Source organism: Gallus gallus, chromosome 13, assembly GCF_016699485.2.
Source record: "Gallus gallus isolate bGalGal1 chromosome 13, bGalGal1.mat.broiler.GRCg7b, whole genome shotgun sequence".
Classification (NCBI taxonomy): domain Eukaryota; kingdom Metazoa; phylum Chordata; class Aves; order Galliformes; family Phasianidae; genus Gallus; species Gallus gallus.
Window position 1 is genome coordinate 2240963 of NC_052544.1, and position 19687 is coordinate 2260649.

At 46.2% G+C, this 19687-nt stretch overlaps 1 protein-coding gene across 1 annotated transcript in view; it reads right to left on the reverse strand.

Annotated features, from left to right (window-relative positions):
* CTNNA1 (catenin alpha 1) overlaps positions 1-19687 on the reverse strand; it is a 108152-nt gene that overhangs the window by 10174 nt on the left and 78291 nt on the right. The window contains exons 10-13 of the mRNA XM_414513.8: positions 18429-18521; positions 8923-9079; positions 3527-3727; positions 2323-2474 (exon numbers count right to left, since the gene is read on the reverse strand). Of these exons, the coding sequence (XP_414513.1) occupies positions 2323-2474; positions 3527-3727; positions 8923-9079; positions 18429-18521 (603 nt within the window). The remainder of the gene's footprint in view (positions 1-2322; positions 2475-3526; positions 3728-8922; positions 9080-18428; positions 18522-19687) is intronic.

The window sequence follows — 19687 nt, forward strand, 5'->3', positions numbered from 1 at the left end:
TGTAAAAGCTTCGCTTGACATTCTGAAGCTAAAATTACATCCAACTTTAAGCCCTGGTTCACAACCACGGACGTCTTCTTTAGCACAATTATGAATCAAAGCATCGACTGAATTAACAACAGACAAAACGTATCGAAATTTATTCTTATCCCCAGGAGAAGCTTAAAATTTTTAGCTAGTAAGGGCCAGCTCTTGTGCTGTAGGCTAAACCCAGCTGACCTACTTCCCGCTTGCCTAGAATTTATTTTTGCTACTGCCAGTCTATGGCTGGCGACATTTTTATAAAGCTTATCAGTTTAAACAGCATGTTTGTTGAAATGCTGCATCTCTGCTGAGCGTGGAACTCGGTGACAATTCTGCAGAGCTGCATCAACAAAGAACTTCACTGATAAATGCCACGAATTGTGATTAATAGGCAAAATGCAAACAGAGCCCTCGCTCTTCAGGTTTCTTTCCCATGCTCGATTTCATAAACTTGTTTCCTGATACTGATGCAGACATCTCGTAACACGCTTAAAATAAAAACACTTATGCAAAAGAGTTGCAGAAAAGCAGAGGTGGCTGAGTATGCTGACAACGGAGACACAGAGTATTTGGGCCCCAGCTCCTGCCCGTGCCTTTAAGAACGGAGCAGGGACATACAGTGCTGAGTACATCGCTGCACCAGTGTTTTAAGAAAAGGGTAAAAATCCCCCCAGACCCATCCTGCCACATCTTTAGGAAGACGCTGACAATGCCACAGCCCCTTCTCTTCCTGTCCATCCCGCAACCCGGGGGCAAAGACTCTTCTGGTGCTGACAGGAGGTTGCCTGGGGACCAAGGGAGCAAAGAGCTCTGTTTCAGTAACTACGGACAGAGTGAGATTTTACTTCTGAAAACAGGCTGCAAAAGCGCCAAAGTCAGGTGATGAAATGACTTTTCCTTCTGGTTACCAAGCAGCAAGCCCCAGAGCTCGGGGTCAGCCAGCATGCTGCCCCAGCCACGCTCTGCAGCATTGGCTGCCGGGAGGCCGTGCCCGTACTCAGCCAGAGCCCACGGCCTGCAGAAGTGGGGTTCTGGCACCTTCTCTTTTATCTACGTGTATTCTACACCTTACAGCCCTCTGGACAACAAATAACAACAATCTGACTTTTTTTATAGGTCGTCGGTGTGTCAGCAGCGCGCTGCCGCCAGCAACTGGCACCCTGACATCAGCAACAGGGGGAAATGTCAGCAGTCCTGGCACTGCCAGCTCTGCTAATTACTGCCGACGTGCAATTGGCAGCCCTGCTCCCATGTCCTGAATAACAAGGACTCTAGCAGGGGGTGAATCCAATTAGCTCGTCTGCGGAGCAGGAAAGCACTGATATCTTCATATAACATTGGCTCTCTATAAATCCCGAGCGTAAATACAAGAGAATTATATGGAGAGCACATATGTGGCTGTCAGCTTTTCTTCTGATTTTCTATCTGATTCTTTGCTTTAAGCAGCAAACATGGAAGACAGTACTGCAATGGTTGCTGTAATCACATATGTTCTGGGGCTGTGCGTTGTCAATTTACTGAGATGCATCTGCAATGGTTATCGCTCTGAAAGACAAAGAGAGTTTACCTGGGAGGCATTTACATCGGAGTCAGAGGGTACAGGGAAAAGCAAATGAGGAATAAAACCTCCACACTTATGTTTGCTGTGTCTGGCTCCTGCCCCTCAGCACCACGCTGCTGCTCTAGAGATCTGCCGGCCTCAGCCAGAGCTGTGCTCTGCGTTCCTCCAAACAACTGCAGGAGCTCTTCTGCCCCTTCACCGCTGCCCCCGGGTCTGGGAGCTGGTCTCTTTTAACGAGGTTAGCCAATTAATGAATACATACTATAGAAACCTGGAGAGAACTACAGACTGAGCTCCTCTAAACCCGTTTTCAGCTAACTAGCATTAATTCTCAAAATTTACTTAAGAAAGAGACATTAAGCTTTACTTCGAGGCTCTTAAACCATGAAAAAGCATCTGCAGTAGGAATTCACTCGCAATTGTTACATCAAAGGTCACTGATTTAGCACATTAATGAACGAGGCATTAACATGATTTTATAAAAGATGCGTGAAGGGTATTTAGCATCACCACTCAAGGCTATCATTGATGCTCAGATCTGTTTAATGAATCTGAGTCAACACGCACTTCTGAAGTACTCCACAGAGTGATTAGCACTTTTTAAGACTGAGAACGTTCACATGAGCTAAATGAAAATCTTACGCTGTCTGCTCTGAATAAAATTGAAGCGTGTTAGCTCAGTAACTGGGGGAAAGTGAGCAGAGAGACAGAAAGCAGCTCAGGTAAGTGACACTCACTCTGATCATCAATACAGCTTTCCGGATATCTCTGATTCCATCGTACACCAGTCGCGAAGCATCAATAAATTCATTTTCATCCATTGGCTGAGCAGGGTCTGAACTCAGTGCTTCCACAGCAGCCTCTACTTGCTCAGTAAACCGTGGCATAACTGTATTAAGAGCACAGAAGAGCCGTCATTTCCAACCCAGTAACACAGATACCCTCATAGGTGTGTGTGTGCGAGCATCATTATTAACTGTTGCTGGAAAGCGTGCAATAGTTCCCTTTAAACTCAAAGCATTTGTTACAAATGAACACCAGTACCACTGCTTCGGCCCTATCTCCGCTGCATTTTGTGTTTATTCTGCTGCTACTTGTTTTCTTCCCCCACACATAGTGAAAAGTTTATCACACCCTTGTGGTGCACAAAGAGAAAAGTCCTGGGGAAGCAGTTACAGTCTATGGGATACAACATTTAGCACCTGTTTAACGTTCCCTCTAGACAGAGACACATCAGTGTGGGGGGACATTACCACCACCAGGCTGGAGCTGCGCAGGCGCTCAGCAGGGCAGTGTGCACCTCTGTGCCTCCGTGATTCACCGCCGCCACAGGAAGGACATCACAGAGCCATTTACAGTCTGTTTGGCTCCTCAGTGCCACCCGTGATTCTTCATCAAAGTCGTAATTAAAATAAAAACAGCAACTAATCCTTGGCACAGCACTCATGGAAGCACCCAGAACCATTCCTTACCCTAGATGGATGTTACCAGCCAGTTCACAGGCAACACCCACATTTACTCTATGGGATGGGGGACTAGGACCTACGGTGCTTCTTCTACAAGGTGTACAAAAACACAGCCTCATTCTGCTGGGGCAATGCAGCAGAAACCCTTCCAGATTGTGGTACAACGCTGCAAGATGCCCGGAATGCCTACAAGCCCTGACTCGCTGCCTGGGACGCGTTCCCTGGCACCCCAATTGGCTCAGCTCAGGCTGACAGCCAGCACAGCCAGGGAGACCTTTTGTGCTGCTGAGTTTTAAGCCAGTCAACAAAGCAAAATTACTTTTCTCATTTTGCAACAGCTCTGCAAATAACTCCCACTAATTTTCATTACAGTATGTAAATGGAGTGTTTAATAGATTTCATGGGCACACTGCTATCCGTTTGCCCACCCGCTTAGAAGCAGCATGAACCCGGGGTCCTGGAAGTGCTGCCTTACCTGTGTTGGACAGCAGCTTCGTCGCTTCCAGCACCTTCTCAGTGTAGACTCCAGGTTCGTAGTTATCCATTTCAGAGGTGACAACATGAATGACTCGAGCAGCACGTCCTCGAATTGCACCAGCTGTGCGGTCTAAACCATCAACATCTTTTTCTTGGAGAGCAATGACACATTTGTTTACATCTTCTAAAATATGGTTCTCTGGTGGTAAAAGAAGAAGGATTTAGACGGTAGTATCTTCTTTTCTGTCGTGTACATCAGCATTACAATTTCTCAGTGTGTGACCTGCTCTAAAAAACCTCCAGCTAGATGCTGTAAGGCATTAATTTTTAAGCTTGCTACAACCAGCAAACAGCTGTCTGTCCAAAGCAGTTGTCACAAGAACCATCAGTCCGCCCATCTGGAGGCGCCCAAACCTCTTGTCCCCTTTTTGTACTCGATTTTGCCAACAAAAAAGCTGGCTTCAGCTGGAGCTTCCCTAAACTCGTTTCTCCCCATACCCCAGCCCTGGGCTGCCAAAGTCCTTGTTCCAAATACCTGCAAGCCACTCCCGCTGTCATTACACGTACGTGGCCCAGGCCACACCTCACCCATTGATGCCCTGACAGACAGGGGCACTGGGTGCGCATTTCTGGCTTCCTACACAGAGTTCTACAACCACACACATACCATGGGAGGGAATCACACTATTAGCCCTCCACGTGCATTACGACAGGTAACACATGCGGTGATTTATGCCCAAAGTGTTCCAGTGGTGGAGGACTCAGTGCCTCATAAGAAAACAGAAAATAAAGCCATGAAACCTCCTTTTGTAATTTGCTTTAAGAAAATACATTTTAATAGACATGTTTTCCTTTGCTCATCAAGCTCGAGAGGTTCCAAATGAGTAAAAACCCTTAAGAGATTTCTGAGAATGACTGGAGAGGTTTGGGTGCTCATCAGCACACACCTACCCAGAACTTACAAACTCCGCCAGACACTTCTTTAATACATCAGTAGCAATGATTTGACACTGCAATCCAACATTTCTGCTGCTTTGTACAACACCTCCTTGGAAGCATCCCTGCTTTGTCCCTTAAACTGTTTCCAGTGTTACCTTCTGCTGCCTTAATCACACGACGCTGCTACCAAAGGAGTTTCCATTCCCTGCCCAGGTGGCAAGAGAGCTGTTTTGCATGAGCTGGGGGAGATGAGCAGCACACGGAGCTGAGAGAGGATTTGCGTGAACCGGCTGGAAGGACTGCTGCTGGAAGAGCTCTGCCCAACTTACATAAAATTAGCAGAGCCAGATGCAATATTGCGAGACTTGTGTAAGCAACCTGGACAAACAGTGCACTTGTGAAATACCTCCGAAGGAACTCAGCCCGAGCAAGTTCAGTTGAGGGCAGGATGTGGCCCTACCAGAGGAGAGTGCAGGTTCGTTAGTGATTTGACAAGTCAGTGAGCAGGCAGCCGTGCTGCAACAGCCCCGGCAAGGAGCACGCACAGGCTCAGAATTAAAGCAAGAGACAGACAGCCCTGCAAGTCACAAAGGCAAAGAGGAAAGCATCAGTGTCAGGCCAAATAACACAATGTTTATTGCTTGAGTTCCTAAAAGAATAAAGTAAGCCACAGATCATTTAAAAGCCTCTTCAGATGATATGGGCTTTAATAAAAGGCATGGGTGAAACGAGGATGAATGTTTAAATGCTGCCGACCACTTAATGCCCTCTGCAGATGCAAAGTGGCCAGAAGGATGTGAGGGAAGTCTGCAAGGGCCGCGGGGAAGTGCAGGACTGTCAGGTGCATCCACTCCATTCCTGCTCTGCAGCTGGATGACAACAGATGAGATGTGACACTGCTCTGTGCTGGGACAGGTGCACACTTCTACCTGTCCTACAGGCATACAGACCACGGGTGTCTGGCACCGAATGCCATCTGCTGAGGCCAAGGTGCAGGGCAGGGAAATGCTGACACATGGGTTCAGCGCTGCTACCTTCGGGGACGTTACAGAGCTGTCCTACATCAGCCTCGGTGCTGCTGAGCAGGAGAAAAATCTCACAGCAACAGAAGGTAACACGGAACAGAACACCAGCAGCAGCAAAGGGATTTTGTCCTACTGAACTAAGTATGGGGAAATATGGTGTGGTTTGGTAACAAGGTAAGAGAAGGTAAGAGGACACGCCGTGTTTTCCTAGGAGAAAGTATTTTTTAGAGCAAACAAAGACATACACACAACTGTGAAAAGCTAAGAGAATTCAAACCCCTGTGACTGTCAATCCTCATCCCCTGCCACAACACTCCTTCCAACTCCCCATCAAAGGGGTTAGGAATGCCTTTTCCAAACACCTCAAGAAGGCTGTTATGGGGATGCTGGGGGCTAAGGGAGGACCAAAATATAAAAGCAAGTTCCCAAAGTTTAAGTCATAGATGCAATTCTGCTTTTCTACCATGTTCCCATGGAAGGTCTCAGAACCATCTCCATGGTGGACCTTTTCTGGACAAGGGACACTGGAGAAACCAGGTGAAGCAGATGTGGTTACAGAACAAACGCTTGCATGTTTGTACACTTAAAAACACAGTATTCATTTTGTAATAAGGACAATCAGTGTGACCACAAGTATTCATCCAGAGGCTCTTAAGAAACAGCTCCATCACGATGGGCAGACTCCAGCTCAAACCTCCACCAGCACCAGAACAGGAGGCAGCACGTGGAATGATTTTTAAGAGGGTTCTGAAGGAGAACCAGCTAACTTCAGAACACTGGATTTGATTTGTACACAGTGCTACCAGCAACTGAAGGACAGTCGGTGGGAACCACAGGCAGGGTGCTAGGGGATGGGACTGATCAGGGGACAGGAATCACAGGAGGTACTGAGGAGCTCTGAAATGAGGAATAATGAACAGGCACCGCAGTCAAGGAGATGACGGAGGAGGCATAGGACAGAGGTCTGTACATTTACACACAGCATGAAGTGAAAAAACTGTTCCCACCTTCTACAACTGGGGGCATCAACTGGAGCAAATAGGTGACGTGTCAAAAATAAGGAGGCTCTTCACGCAGAGCACGGCTAAGGCTGTGAATTCTGCACAAGATGCTGGAGATGTCAAGGGGTGATAATGGCTGAAAGAGCAACTAACACGAGCTTAAAGAGAGAAAAGCCTGCCAAGAACTTGTTCTGAAGGTATCACCTCTGCTGCTGCAGCTCCCTGGACTGCAAACCACTCCTGGCTGGGAGCATTTAGGGCAGATCCTTAGTCTTTAGGAGTGTCCTGTCACTAGTTCCCTAAGCCCTAACAATTAGCCACTGACAGATCATTGTCCATCCTAACAGAGCCTTTCTCGTGCTGTGCTCTTCATAAAGCCAACCTGCAACACTGCACAGTTAGGCGTCTTCATTCCTGTACAACCATCCGCTGTCATCTAAAACCAACGTCTCTCTCATCAAGCCTTTTCTTAATTATAACAGTTCTAGCAAAAATTGATCAACAAAGCATAAGCTTTATGCAGGACATTGCAGGAATGTGGTATTGTACACAAACACACAGACTGCAGGAACAATTTTTATTTTGCTTGCACCCCAGTTAGCAATCTATATAAAGCCCACTGTGCTCAAAGATCCCAATAACCCCAAAGGGAAGCTGGCATAAATCACACCCATCACGATTTTATCCAAAGACACGTTTTGACTTTTAGCACAGAACTGCAGCAGTGGCATTTATATGGAAAGCATTTATCAAAGTTCAAACAAATAACACTCGAAGCAATATTTATTGCTTTAATATTTTTCAAACACCTCTCTGATAACGCAGCAAATACAAACAATTGCTCAAGGCACTCGAGCAGCTGAAGTAGTCACTGAACTACTTCCACGGCATCGCTCTGGAGCCCAGCACACAGGGCAGGGAAGCGGCCTCCCAAGTCAGCCAGCCGCTGCCCCAGGACAGAAATGCCCCCTGCCTATTGCCAAGGCCCTGCAGCTGCTCAGAGCCATTCGGCTGCAGGCCGGCACCACCACCTGCCCCCTCAGAGATACCCCTCTGACCGAGGGGGCTGCACAGGGAAGGAGACCGCCCGGTCCTGCTGGTCTGACCCACTTCGAGCCCCACCTGTAGGCAAAGCACAGCCAGGCGGCTGTATGCGGGCTGCGGTTTCACAGAATAACAGCTTTTTCTCTTTAAAATGTTTTGTACACTCGTGGACAAACTCCAAATGGAGCCACGAACTTCAGCACACAATTCCCTCTAAATATATTTCCCCAGAAATAGGCTCCTCGCAGCTGTGCAATTTCAGCTGCTGCTGCAACGAAGAACACGCAGAAAGATAAAGAGAATGAGGACGTTCAATTGCCGAGTAAGCTTCTGCTAACTCATTGCAGAGAACGTTTCTATTCAGAACCTGGGGCATAAAACACACACGACAATACTGATAACTCTTTGTTATCTGCATTTTCACCTGCACTTTCTAGATACGTTCACTCGCGGCTTCCGATCCCACACATCCTGCCGTGAAATATCGCCTTACGCCTTGGCTTTCTAGGTCACTGGAGATGCTCCAGTCTGTTTGCACCAGGAAAATTAGGCCCTCGGTTTGTAGTGGCAATTTGTGAAAGCCAGTGCAGCCACAATTCATGTGTTATAGCCCTGTGTCCTCTGACTCAAGTGGAATTAGAGGACGTGAAAATAAAAATGCCCCTATTATTTCTAGGTCATAGCAGCTACTAGCGGGTCTTTATCATCTGATGCTGATAAAACAGGTTATCTTGGCAAGCACTGTGACAAATGGAATTATTAATGTATTGTGATAAGTATCTGATCTCCCTTAAAAACGTTTGTAAAACTGATGTGATTAAAAATATTCACGGGACGTTTTCTATACGAACAGTTTTAATTAACTTGTATGATTATAGCTGGGTATTAATTTTTAATGACGTAAGAAGAGTCCGAGGTGAAAGGAGGGATTCTGCTTTCTGCCAGCTCACAGCCTGAACACGTTCTGTCTCACCGCTGCTAGCAGTGAGGTTTGTCTGCAAGAGCTTTGTGGCAATCCATGGGAAGCTCAGCTAGCAATTCCAGATCCAGAGATTCAAAGTGTCTTTCGCTATATTTGAGCTGATCTGTCTGCTGACATGTAAATCTATACATTTATGCATGCTCACTCTGTAACGCAGTGACAAGTTTCTAGAGTACCTGCTAACTAAACTATTGCTGCTTTCACACCTGGAAAAACACCTTTTCTCCTTGTGCCAAGATCTCCTGCTCTATTTTTACATCACACTCCGCAGAAGACAGTGCTTGCCAGGTGAAGTGCACCAACACCGCTCCTTCCAAAAGCCAAGGACTCCACACCACGTGGATACCACTGGTTTCCAGGAATACGCTCAGTGAGGAGACTGTTTCTCAGACCCCCCCATTACCTGACACAGCCAGGAAGTCATCGATGGAGGTGATGTCATCGACAGCATCAGTCAGCACGCGGACTTGCTTCTCCCACTGCTCTTTGAAGAGCTCCATGTTCTCCTGGGCCAGCTTGCTTTGTGGTTTCGCAGCCAGGGCCAGGGCAGCGTTGATGACCTGCAAAACACCTCTGGATTTTTAGAGTGCTCCAAACTAAACAAGTAGGTGCTGTATGTTTATCCAATGAACGCAGCAGCAAACAAAGCAACTGTAATAAGTTTTCGGGAACTTGATGTTTAAACACAGAAGTGTTTATTCTATGCTTTCCCGCCCAACTCATATCTGCTCCCACACTTCTTATGGTCAGTTACTGCTCCCAAGGACACCTGGCAGGCATTCACACCAGCCAGCCGCACCTTTCTCTAACAGCTCATGCTAAAAAGGTGCAGCAGCTTTCTGAGCACACGTTATGTTGGTAAATATTCAGACATGATGATATTGGTCCACTGGAGGCTGCATTTCCTAAGCTACTCACCAGAACCGGAGAAAAAAGGTCCAAATGGATTAAGTTGACAGTTTGAAGCAGGAACGATATACAAATACAGAATTTAAGATATATTTTGTATTTATCTTCCTTTCCTTCAAATTTTAGTCTGTACCTCACCAGTAATTGCTACAATAGCTTAAGCCTTCTATTATGGCTCTGGAAGAGCTGGATTAGGCAGGAAACAGGAGGAGAGGGTATTTGGTGCTCCCATGCTGCTCCTCCCAAACACCCCTACACGTTTTCTTCAGGCTCTCTGTTAGACTGTAATTCCTTCTAATCCTACTGTTTTGCTAGGCAGAAGTGTTACACACGCTGCTGGGTAATGAACTTACGCTGTGCCAACTCCTTGGTCAGTTAAATGTCAAAAAAAGCCTCTCCAGGTGTGGGAAGGGAGCAGCCACGAAGCCTGCTCCTCTTCCAGCATCCGCTCTGGCTCCTCTGTGCGTTAGCAAAATGACCTGGAGACACGCCAGGCATGGGAAAACCTCCAGTCAGACCGACATGACAATCCTAATCTTGTTTTCAAGCTAGAGCGTTAGAGCTAATTAACTCGTAAGTTCAACGTGTAATTTTTCTTCTCTACTTTAGGACTGCATTAATTTCACCAAGTTGTTGAACAAAACATGTAAGCGCCAGATGTTCCTGCTTTTACAAAATCGACGTTTTCTACCTGCTTCATTTGAAAGTGTCACAAAGCATTTAAAAGAAGATATAACTCACTAAACATGGAAATGATGATGATGTTAAAGATATCACGATGGCATCGAATGAATCAGGAGAAGGAGGCTGATTCACCCAAGGGACGCTAGGAACGAACAGTGCCTGAGCCAAGCTGTCCTGCTCTGCAGGCTGCCACGCTGCAGCTGCAGATGGAGGCTGGGAGTTTTGGTCCCATCTATAAGTGAGCTTGATGGCCTTCGTCACAAGTGTGCAAACGTGAGCATCAGCCCGGCACAAACCACAACCTGGTCAGGAGAGCTGCTGGGATGAAACACACCTCTGAATCCCGGCAATGACAGCACCACCCCTGTCCTTCCTGACCAACACATCAGCTCTCTGCTGTTCCCCCTGCCCCAAAGTAATACCTGGAATCCATGCTGCCAGTGCAAGCAGCGGCAGGAAGAAGAGTCCTTTTGGGGAGCCGTGGGGTGCAGGCTGCTCTGAGCACTTCCCCCTGTCCATGGGACTGCGGCTCCCCAGCCCTGGGAGCTCTGAAAAAAGCCTTGTGGCACGCATGGAAGTTAAGTTCAAAACTTACAAATCAACCAGAAGCAGAGGTTTTAGAAAGGGAAGCCCATTCTGTGGTCATGATGCCTGGTTCTTAAGTCCGGCCAATGCCATTTCTTGCCTCGGCTTCATTTATGTAACCCATTATCCATCTATCAGTGACAATCTAGATATCCAAAGTCTTATGAAGACGAATGCAAAATAATGAGCACTATACAAACAAAATGGGGAACACAGACAACGCTCCACAAATCTGCCCTGAGTTTTAATCCTGCTCGCTACCACTACTACAGAGACACAACACAGCAATGCCAGGACTCAGGATGCTTTCTCCTCCCCTCTCACAGCCACCCTGGCTAACACCAGGTATGAAAACATGCTTTAAGCACTCCGACAGGTCAGCTCTACTGCCGATGGAACATATGGCCTGTGTGCCTGTGTGATGTATGTCTGGACAGCAGCAGCTGGCTGAACCATAAATCTCTGTCAGCAGCACGTGCCTAACCCCAGATGCCCAAATTAAGCAGCTCTTCATATCTAATGGAAGAGCTGTCATAGACAGAGGGCTCAGCAAGTACTCAAAGAGCTCAAACAAGGCACTGCCACCAAATTCAAATGCAGGAGGCACAAGCTGCACCATTATCCTTCAGGCAGGCCACTCACCCACCTGGAATAGGATCCTTGTCTGTAGTTACACCAGCAGAAAGGAACGGTCACCTCAAAGGCATCTTAACAAATCTACCAAGCAAAACTAGCAGGTAAGATCTCCTTACAAACAGACCCGCCTTGTGTTTGGAAAGCAGCCAGCAGTGCTAGAGATGTGGATGATGTAGAGGTGGGGAAATCAAAGGCTGTCGAGTAGCTCTGCAGAGCTAAGGCCAGAACTACAGCTCAGTACAGACACTCTCATGAAGGTGTGCACGCCTGCACGTGCGCTCGGGAGGAAATTCAAGAGAGCTGATGCAGCCCCAGAGCCCTGTTTCACAGCACATACTCTACCTCACAGTCATGAATCCACTTGTACACATTTAGCATCTGGATCTCCATCTGCACAGTGGTCACAACATTTAGTTTGAGCTAGGGGAATCAGACCCTTCACTCTGCCAAATATGCAAAGCTTAAGAATTACACTGACAAGTTACTCTGGCCACCATCTGGCTGGGGTAATATCCCAGGGATTACTGACAAAATCCTAAAAAAATCCCAACTTCTCAGGTAAACACACTCTTACATGATGCCTGGTATCCACTACAGGGCAACCGATTTATCTTCCAACAGATGCTTGGACAGATTTGGCAAAAGGACAGAAATGCAGGATCTTCTGTGTCTGTGTATGTCGTGGGTGGTGGGCACTGCAATTCCTTCATTATCTAAACCAAACATTTTGGGGAGGAAGGGTGAAGGGACTGATTGAAGCACACAATTATTCCTCCATAAAAACACGAAACATTGGGCATTTAACTGTATGGAATCATTTACAATACAAATAATTTGTAGGAAGGACACATACAGTCCAAAAATAGGCAGAATATGGCAAGACTACCTGAAACGTAGCTGCTTCCATGTACAACACTTGGCAGTGCAGGGAAATATTCCGTATTTCAGAGCTTCTCAAAATTCTGCCAGAGCACTGTGATCACAATGACTCACTGAAGTTGTACAAAGAAAAGAATCAAACAGGGACATTTGAGACTATCCAGAAGGAAATGAAGCATGGCAAGAAAACACACTATTTTTATCGATGCTTTGTTTCATGCAGCAATTGCAGTGCTCCAGTCAGCCCAGCTCAGCGCCGCCGTTCCACTGAGTTCCTGGAGCAGCTCTGCTGTGCCTGCAGCCACAGCCAGGCCTTGGCAGCCCTGCCCTGACACGGGGGAGGCTGGGGATCCAAAGCCCTGCAACTGATGTCTCAATCTGCATCTCACAGCCTCGTGGGAACAATCTGCTTTTTGGCCTGTTTGTTTGTTTCTCTTTTTCCCTGTTGAAAATAGAGATTAAAGACTGAAAAAACTTTCTGGCCCCGCATCTGGAAGACCGACACGGAAGGCAGGAGAAAGCTCCTGCACATTTGTTTTTCCTACAAAGAGCCATTCTGAACACTTGGCTGGCATGGCCGAAGGAGGAAAGTTCACACGGGAGAAGAAAATTACTTATTTGCTTTGCTCTGCAATTCTTACCTGTTGTACCTTAAGATTATCTCAATGCACACAACACCCATAAGCTACGTAACAACTTCAGTCAGTGGCTGTAAGCATTAATTTCATGTTATTTTCACCTCAATCTTTTTCATAATGCCCATTTGCTCTTTGTAGGACACTGCTCCTCCTGCGGCTGGTTTCATTTTGCCCTGTTTCCTGTGCCATTGGCTTTAGGATGCTGCTGTGCCTTACTAAGGAGCACCCACACATCTCCCCTCTCCTCGCTGAACACCTGTTCTTTACAGCCCAAATATTCGGGGTTAACTCTTGGTTTGGGTTGTTTTTATGGTTTGTTTGTTTGTTTGGTGTGTGTTTTGTTTAGTTTTGAAATAAAGGGTAAGAGATCCCACGAGAAGTGATTTAAATGCAAGGCCAGGAGGAAGCAGGTTCCTGTTGAAGCTGCCCAAACCAGGACCGCACCACGCACCACCCCTCACTTGCTCTGTTCTCTTGCTGTCACCCCACAGACAGAGGCCATGCAGTGCTGCCATGCCTTCTGCTACTGCCCTGAGCCCCAGAGCTGGCTGAGAGGCACAACAAGAGCAGAGGGAGCACAGTTCTCAGCTCACAGCTCCCATATGGTCCCCAAAAAGATTCCTGCCCTGTGCCTCCCAAGCTGCCCCCAGCTGAGCCCAGCAGGATGCCCCTGGCTTAGCTGGATTTTCACACCTGCGTTTTTCTGCATTAAAGAAAACACAGCCTGCTTACTGGCAGTTTGTAAGAACCTGCTCCTAACTTCATTTTCCATATCCTAGATCCCCAAATTATCTCCATCCTCACGTCTCCTCCTCTGCTCCCAATTCCATTTTGCTACAAGCAGGAGCGCGGTTCGTCAGCAGGACATTTAAGTCACTTCCACTTACATCCAGCCCCAGGTTTGCATTCACATGCCTGTGTGCCAGCCCTCTACGTACTTCAATACAGCAAAAAGCACTCTGCAGAAACTGATGAGCTGAAATGCCTGGAAGCAAAACACGCAGAGATTGCTTTGCACGATCTCCAGCTGTAATGGCAGTGACCAGTAAGTGGACAGAGGCTGATGCACCACAGGAGAATCACAGAATCGTAGACAGAATCATAGCAGTTGACTTCTGACTTCCAGTTCTTTGCTCCAGTATATAAGAGGTACTCAGAATACCCTCCTTGCCTTTCTGGGATTTGCTTCAGGTGTCTCTGCAGAGGATATTTTCTCCTGTTGTTACAGTGCCATGACCACTGACAGAGATTTTTCTGGAGCAACACAACCCTTCCCAGCAGCTTATGCTACCATCAAAGTGATTTTCTATATATATGCTGTGTATGGATAATTATCAACTTCCTCACATAAGAGAAGGATTTTTGTAGCTGAGGGCTCACATGGTAACAGCAGCCCGTATAGAAGGTGCAGGAATTTTGGAGCCGTTTGTTCTGGTGCCCATTTGTGCAGCTCTGTACAGCACTTCACTGACTTGAAGCAGTGAAGGTTTTGGGGGTTTCGGGGAACAGAGGCGTTTCTGGAAGCTGTTCTACTACTGCATTCCACAGCCCATACTGTGCCTGTGAAGAAAACACACAGTCCTTGACCACCCAACATACTTCTCAGCACGGAACTGAATCCTTCTTCTATCACTGACTCTCCTTATGTAGATCCAGTGAATCAGTAGCTGCTCAAGTTTCTCACATTGCTTCTCTGCTAGCCACTCCTGTCCTGTGCTGGTTCTTCACAGTGAGCCTTCATGGCACAGAACTGCAACTTCAATGTTAACTTTTGCAAAGCAGTTTTCATGCAACCTGGAACCTCTGCACGGGACTCCGTGCACTTCTGCATGTTGTTTGTGTGGCAGTAGGTGTGATCAGCATACGTAACCACCTGCCTCATCAGAAATCTATAAGCAGCAAATTGCTTTTCAAGCATTTCAAAATTAGAATGTATGGATGTGGAACAGCAGTCATTAAAAGAAGACATTAATACAAGAAGAGCCAATTTATTTTTATAAAAGATGTAATCTAATCCAAGGCTCCTCTGAAGCCTGTTTAATCAGTGACACTCATTGACTGCGCAGGGTGGGTGAGCACTGCTAAATGCTGGCTGTGCTAGAGCAGACATGGAGCAAGCGGGGAAAGGATGGGTGCAGGCACTGCCTGCTGCCCTCAAAAGGCAATCAGTGCTGCTCAGAGCAAGCCCTGCCACTTAGGATGGGAGAACAGCTGCTGCAGCTGCAGGTCCATCCTGCACCTATGGGCTGCTCCCCGGGATGGTCGGTCTCGGGGCAATGGGCTCCAGCACGTACTGGCGGAAGCAAGCACCCAACCTATGGAAGTTCTATTCTGTAATTAGTTTCAAAAATTCTGACTACAGTTTCACTATAAATCTACAGATGAACTTTAAAGGCTTTAAAGAATGAGAAAGTCAACAAATCGCTGGTAAATGCAGCTGCAAGTGGCAGCAGACTGTCACATCAAAAGGCTGCAGCAATGCTCTTTCCTTTCATGAGCCATGCTGGGGCATTTTCACTGTTGCTTCTTCAACACCTACAGCTTGTATGATCAGAAAGCTTGCTATGGTTAAGCTCTCTTCTTAGCGTTTTGAATTTAAGATGTCTGTTACAAAACAGCTTTCACAGGCTCCCAAAGCAAGTACTTCTTGGAAACAGAACTCAGAAGCCACAGTTACAAGCAAGGATCCAGGTTTTTGAGTTGAGATAAACAGAATCTTTCACTAATTTACGATTGGCAAGATCTGTGCTTCGCAAGAAGGCAAAGAAAACTTCCCCAGCGCTCTGCTAGGCAAATGAGAGCATAAGCAACTATTCCAAGTATTTCTCAGCAGTACTTTTCCATTTCCATTCAGAAAGAGACGTTAAGCATTTTATTTTCTAAACATGTAACTGTAATGATCAAGGACTTTTGTTCCTTCATCCTGACACACCACAGACTTGCCCCTTTCCCTTACCACCTAGGGAGGCACAAAGATGCAGGAACACAGGTAACCCCTGTGGGAAGCTGGAAGAAATCCCTGCACTTCAACAAGCAGAATTTCAGCAACACCTGCCCTCAACCAAAAGAATTCAGGCTGGCTTCCAAGACAAGGCTTCACAGGACAGCACAGCGACCCCTAACGCGGTGTGATCTCAGCTCTGGGAGCCCAGCCCAGCAGCAGTGACCCAGCTGGCTGCTACACAGAACACAGTTCTTCCCAGCAGTTCCTCCCGGGCCACAGAGCAGAGTTGAAATGCTAGATTTAGTCTCCAGCTTTGCCTTCTGCATTAGCTGGCTGGTCACTCAGCAAACAGCAAGGCTGATGTGACTCAGATGACCTCTCTGGAGGAAAAGCAACCCAACCTCACTGTCCCAATGTACCTGCTCGCTGTTGTAGTGACCTCTTAGATGAACGATATTCCACGCCTTCTCTTTGCTGTAATAATTAAATTTCCAACCTGCAAATGCCTGAGCCCTTTGGTGATGTGGGCACCGAATGGTTTCTCATCCACACCAATGAAGCTTCCAAGCCTTGCCTTGTCTGAAGAGCTGCACGATCCCAGCTTCAGCTGGCAGCTGAAGAAGGCAACTTACTGCGAGGGACCGACTAACTGCTCTACCTGAGATACTGCCTTTATAATTAACTCAACAGATTGATTTCTGCAGAAATCATTCTTTAACCAGGAGTTCCCTACTCCCAGAATGGCCTCTACACTGCTAAGCTATTTAAGAAGTTACCTGGGGACTTAATCAAGTGCATTAAATTTCAGTTTCATCCTTTCCACCACTGCAATGCCTTGAATTAAATTTCATACATTATATTTCCTTGTGATATTGATATGTTCACTTGAGTTTCAGAGTGTATTATAATTACTGATTGACTTGACTCACTCTGAATCCAGCATCTTTCTGGAAAAATACCATCTAAGCAAAAAAAAAAAAAAAAAAAAGGAAAAAAAAGGCAGATAATACTGGAGTAAATTTGTATTTTATGCCTAATTTGCATGTTTGTCACCTAACAATATCCAAGAATAAACCGTGCATCTCGTCAGAAATAAACTGCAAAACAAGCCTGTAATTGCCCCTAAAAAACAGCACCTCACTGTGCTGCTCTGTGCATCTGGAAGCATCTGGGGATTACTTGGGGTGTTCAGAGGCAGCCGATGAGGATAACAGCGTGCTGCACTGCACAGACTGGCATGGGAGAAACTTCTGAACTGCTAGGAGAAAGCAGATGCCATTTGCAGAACAGTTTAAATAAGTGTCCCTAAATATCTCTCAGTATTCACATGTTCAAATACTCTCAGAGCATTAAAGTATCAACCAGAGAACACAGTGTAACATAAAAGCACTCTCACAAGCCCTATGAACATCCATGGTGTTATTTGCTAATCCCTTGACCACCCTAAAGCTCAGGCAGATCGCACAGCAGAGCATCAGAACTGCAGGCTGGGAAGCTCAGATGTGGAACTTACATAAAGCCAAAATCCATCAGTTCCAGCCCTCCCTGCCCACTTCACCACAGCTCCCAGCCACACCAAACGTATCACCCACAGCCCCTGAAAACAAAGGTTAACAACTGCACCATGGTATTTGCAAGCACAGTTTTGTGACTATTGGCTGTAGTTTATTATTTCACGTTGACTTGGCTGCCACGATGCTCATCTTATAACGGTGTAGACTTATTTAAATAGGAGGCTGTTGGACAGTCAAAGAAAGAAAAGAAGAGACTGAAACAAACACAGTTTCAAAGAACTTACAGATATGTACAGGTCCTTTCCATTTCTATACATACAGAAAAATGGGAACAAATTCCAAGTAATCCTGAGATGGCAACATACCTTATTTTCATACAGTGCCATACGACCACTTTTCAGGACATATTTTCCATCAGGATCTAGTTACCACCACAGCTTATTTGTATGTTTTAGACCTGATCTTCCTGATGCTTTACAAGAGGTAACCACAAGAACTGACAGCACTCTGCAGCCCTCAAAGTTCATTCCAGTTCCCTGATATTTTAAATGCCAACAACTGGAGTATCAAAATGAAAGAGCATAGCCTAGCTCTTCTATAAACCTAATTTCCTTGTTGTCATTAAGAAGCTATTAATTAAAGGACAGTCTCACACAGGTTCAAACTCCTCTTGCATAGCCAGTTTTTACTGATTGTGGTCCATGAGGAAGATTTATTGGTATATTTATATTCTACTTATGTAAAATAATAATAATAATAATCATCATCATAGCAGACAAGAGAAGCAGTGGTGTCTTTACAACACATCTTCTGCAACATGAACGTCCGCAGTAAACCACTAAAGCTTCATTGGTTTTACTGTCTCACAGGTTACAAGAATTCCCAGCAAGAGGAACTTACAGCTATCACGTAAAGAAGAACCTCAAGATTCATCCTTACCACTCATCTAATTACTTCCTATCGTGTAGTTTTAAGTATGTAAGTCATGATGTATTTAATTCTCTACATGCACTAAGGAAAATGCCAAGACCTGCAGACAAGTCTGTAAGTGGACGTAAAAGATCAGAATCACTTGCCAAAATTATCCAGGCAAGGAGCAGGTTCTTTTGTGCTTCATTACCTGGGGACACAGGGCTTCAAGCTGGCTGGCTGACATGCGAACCAATTTCACACCTTCCTCGTTGTTCGAGATGGAACAGGCCAAGTTGGCAACCTGTGTCAGAATGGGGAAAAAAACAAAGAACTGTTAGCAAGTGATTTTTATTTTCCTCTACAGGGAGCTCTGTGACCAGTGACATGTCACAAACTGCAAAGTGTTCACAATGATTCAGTTCTAATGAATTCTGAAATCACTAATGACATTTGTTCTGTCTCCAGACACAAAATATTGGATGATAGAATTGCAGTCACTCAGAGGACAGACAGCTCGGTGTCTCCACCCACTTGGTTAAGTTCTTGACAGTAAATCAGATGAGAGCATCACTGGCAGCACGTGAAGCCAAAGCTGAAAGGCCCACTCCAACTCAGCAGTGAAACAGCAGCAACCACACAATTTGAAAAACAACAATTCACTTTCAACACATGTGAGGATTAAACATTCTGAGGGACACTCTCTTGAAAGATCTGTACATCCAGCCTGATGAGAACCCAGAAGCACCTGGAGACAGCCTAGCGAGTAATTCACACATGCAACAAGTGCAGAAGTTCTGCACAGCTCCTGCCGTTCTGCTGATGCTGCACAAAGCAGACCTCAGCAATGGCACACTGGATCCTGATGCACTTCCCACTGAGTCAAGGGCTGCAGGATCCAACAGGCAGGACCCAGCCCTGTGTGTGCGCTGGAATTCACCACATAAAGCCACGTGCTGGTACAGATGACACTGAAGACCCATCCCCGCTTCCCCAAAATTGAAACAGCATCTCGTGATGCTAAAACTTTACTGCCAAACCTCGGCCTGCTGCACAGCAGCATTCTTAAGTAGGCCACTCTGAACCAGAGGACCTTCTGTTACCAACTGCCTTTTTGGAGTACACAGGACAGGGACAGCACAGACTTTTTCGGTGATTGAAGATACTCCTCATATCGGAGCTACTCTCAGGGGAAGGAAGTCTGAAGTAAGTTACATTTTGCAGCTGACAGGTGAGTGACAAGCATGTTATTCTGAGCCATTTGAACACAGAGCTGTAAAAATAGTATGGAGTTAACTGAGACGAACACCAAGTACTGTCATTCCAGAGGCAGAGCAACCCACAAAACCCCAGTTAGGTGTTGTAAAGCACCACTGTAAACCAGCAGACATGCAGCAGCACCACAAACCAGGTTTCTACATTGACTTTCCTCTACAAAAAGGGGAAATTCCATCCTCCCTTTAGTTAAAC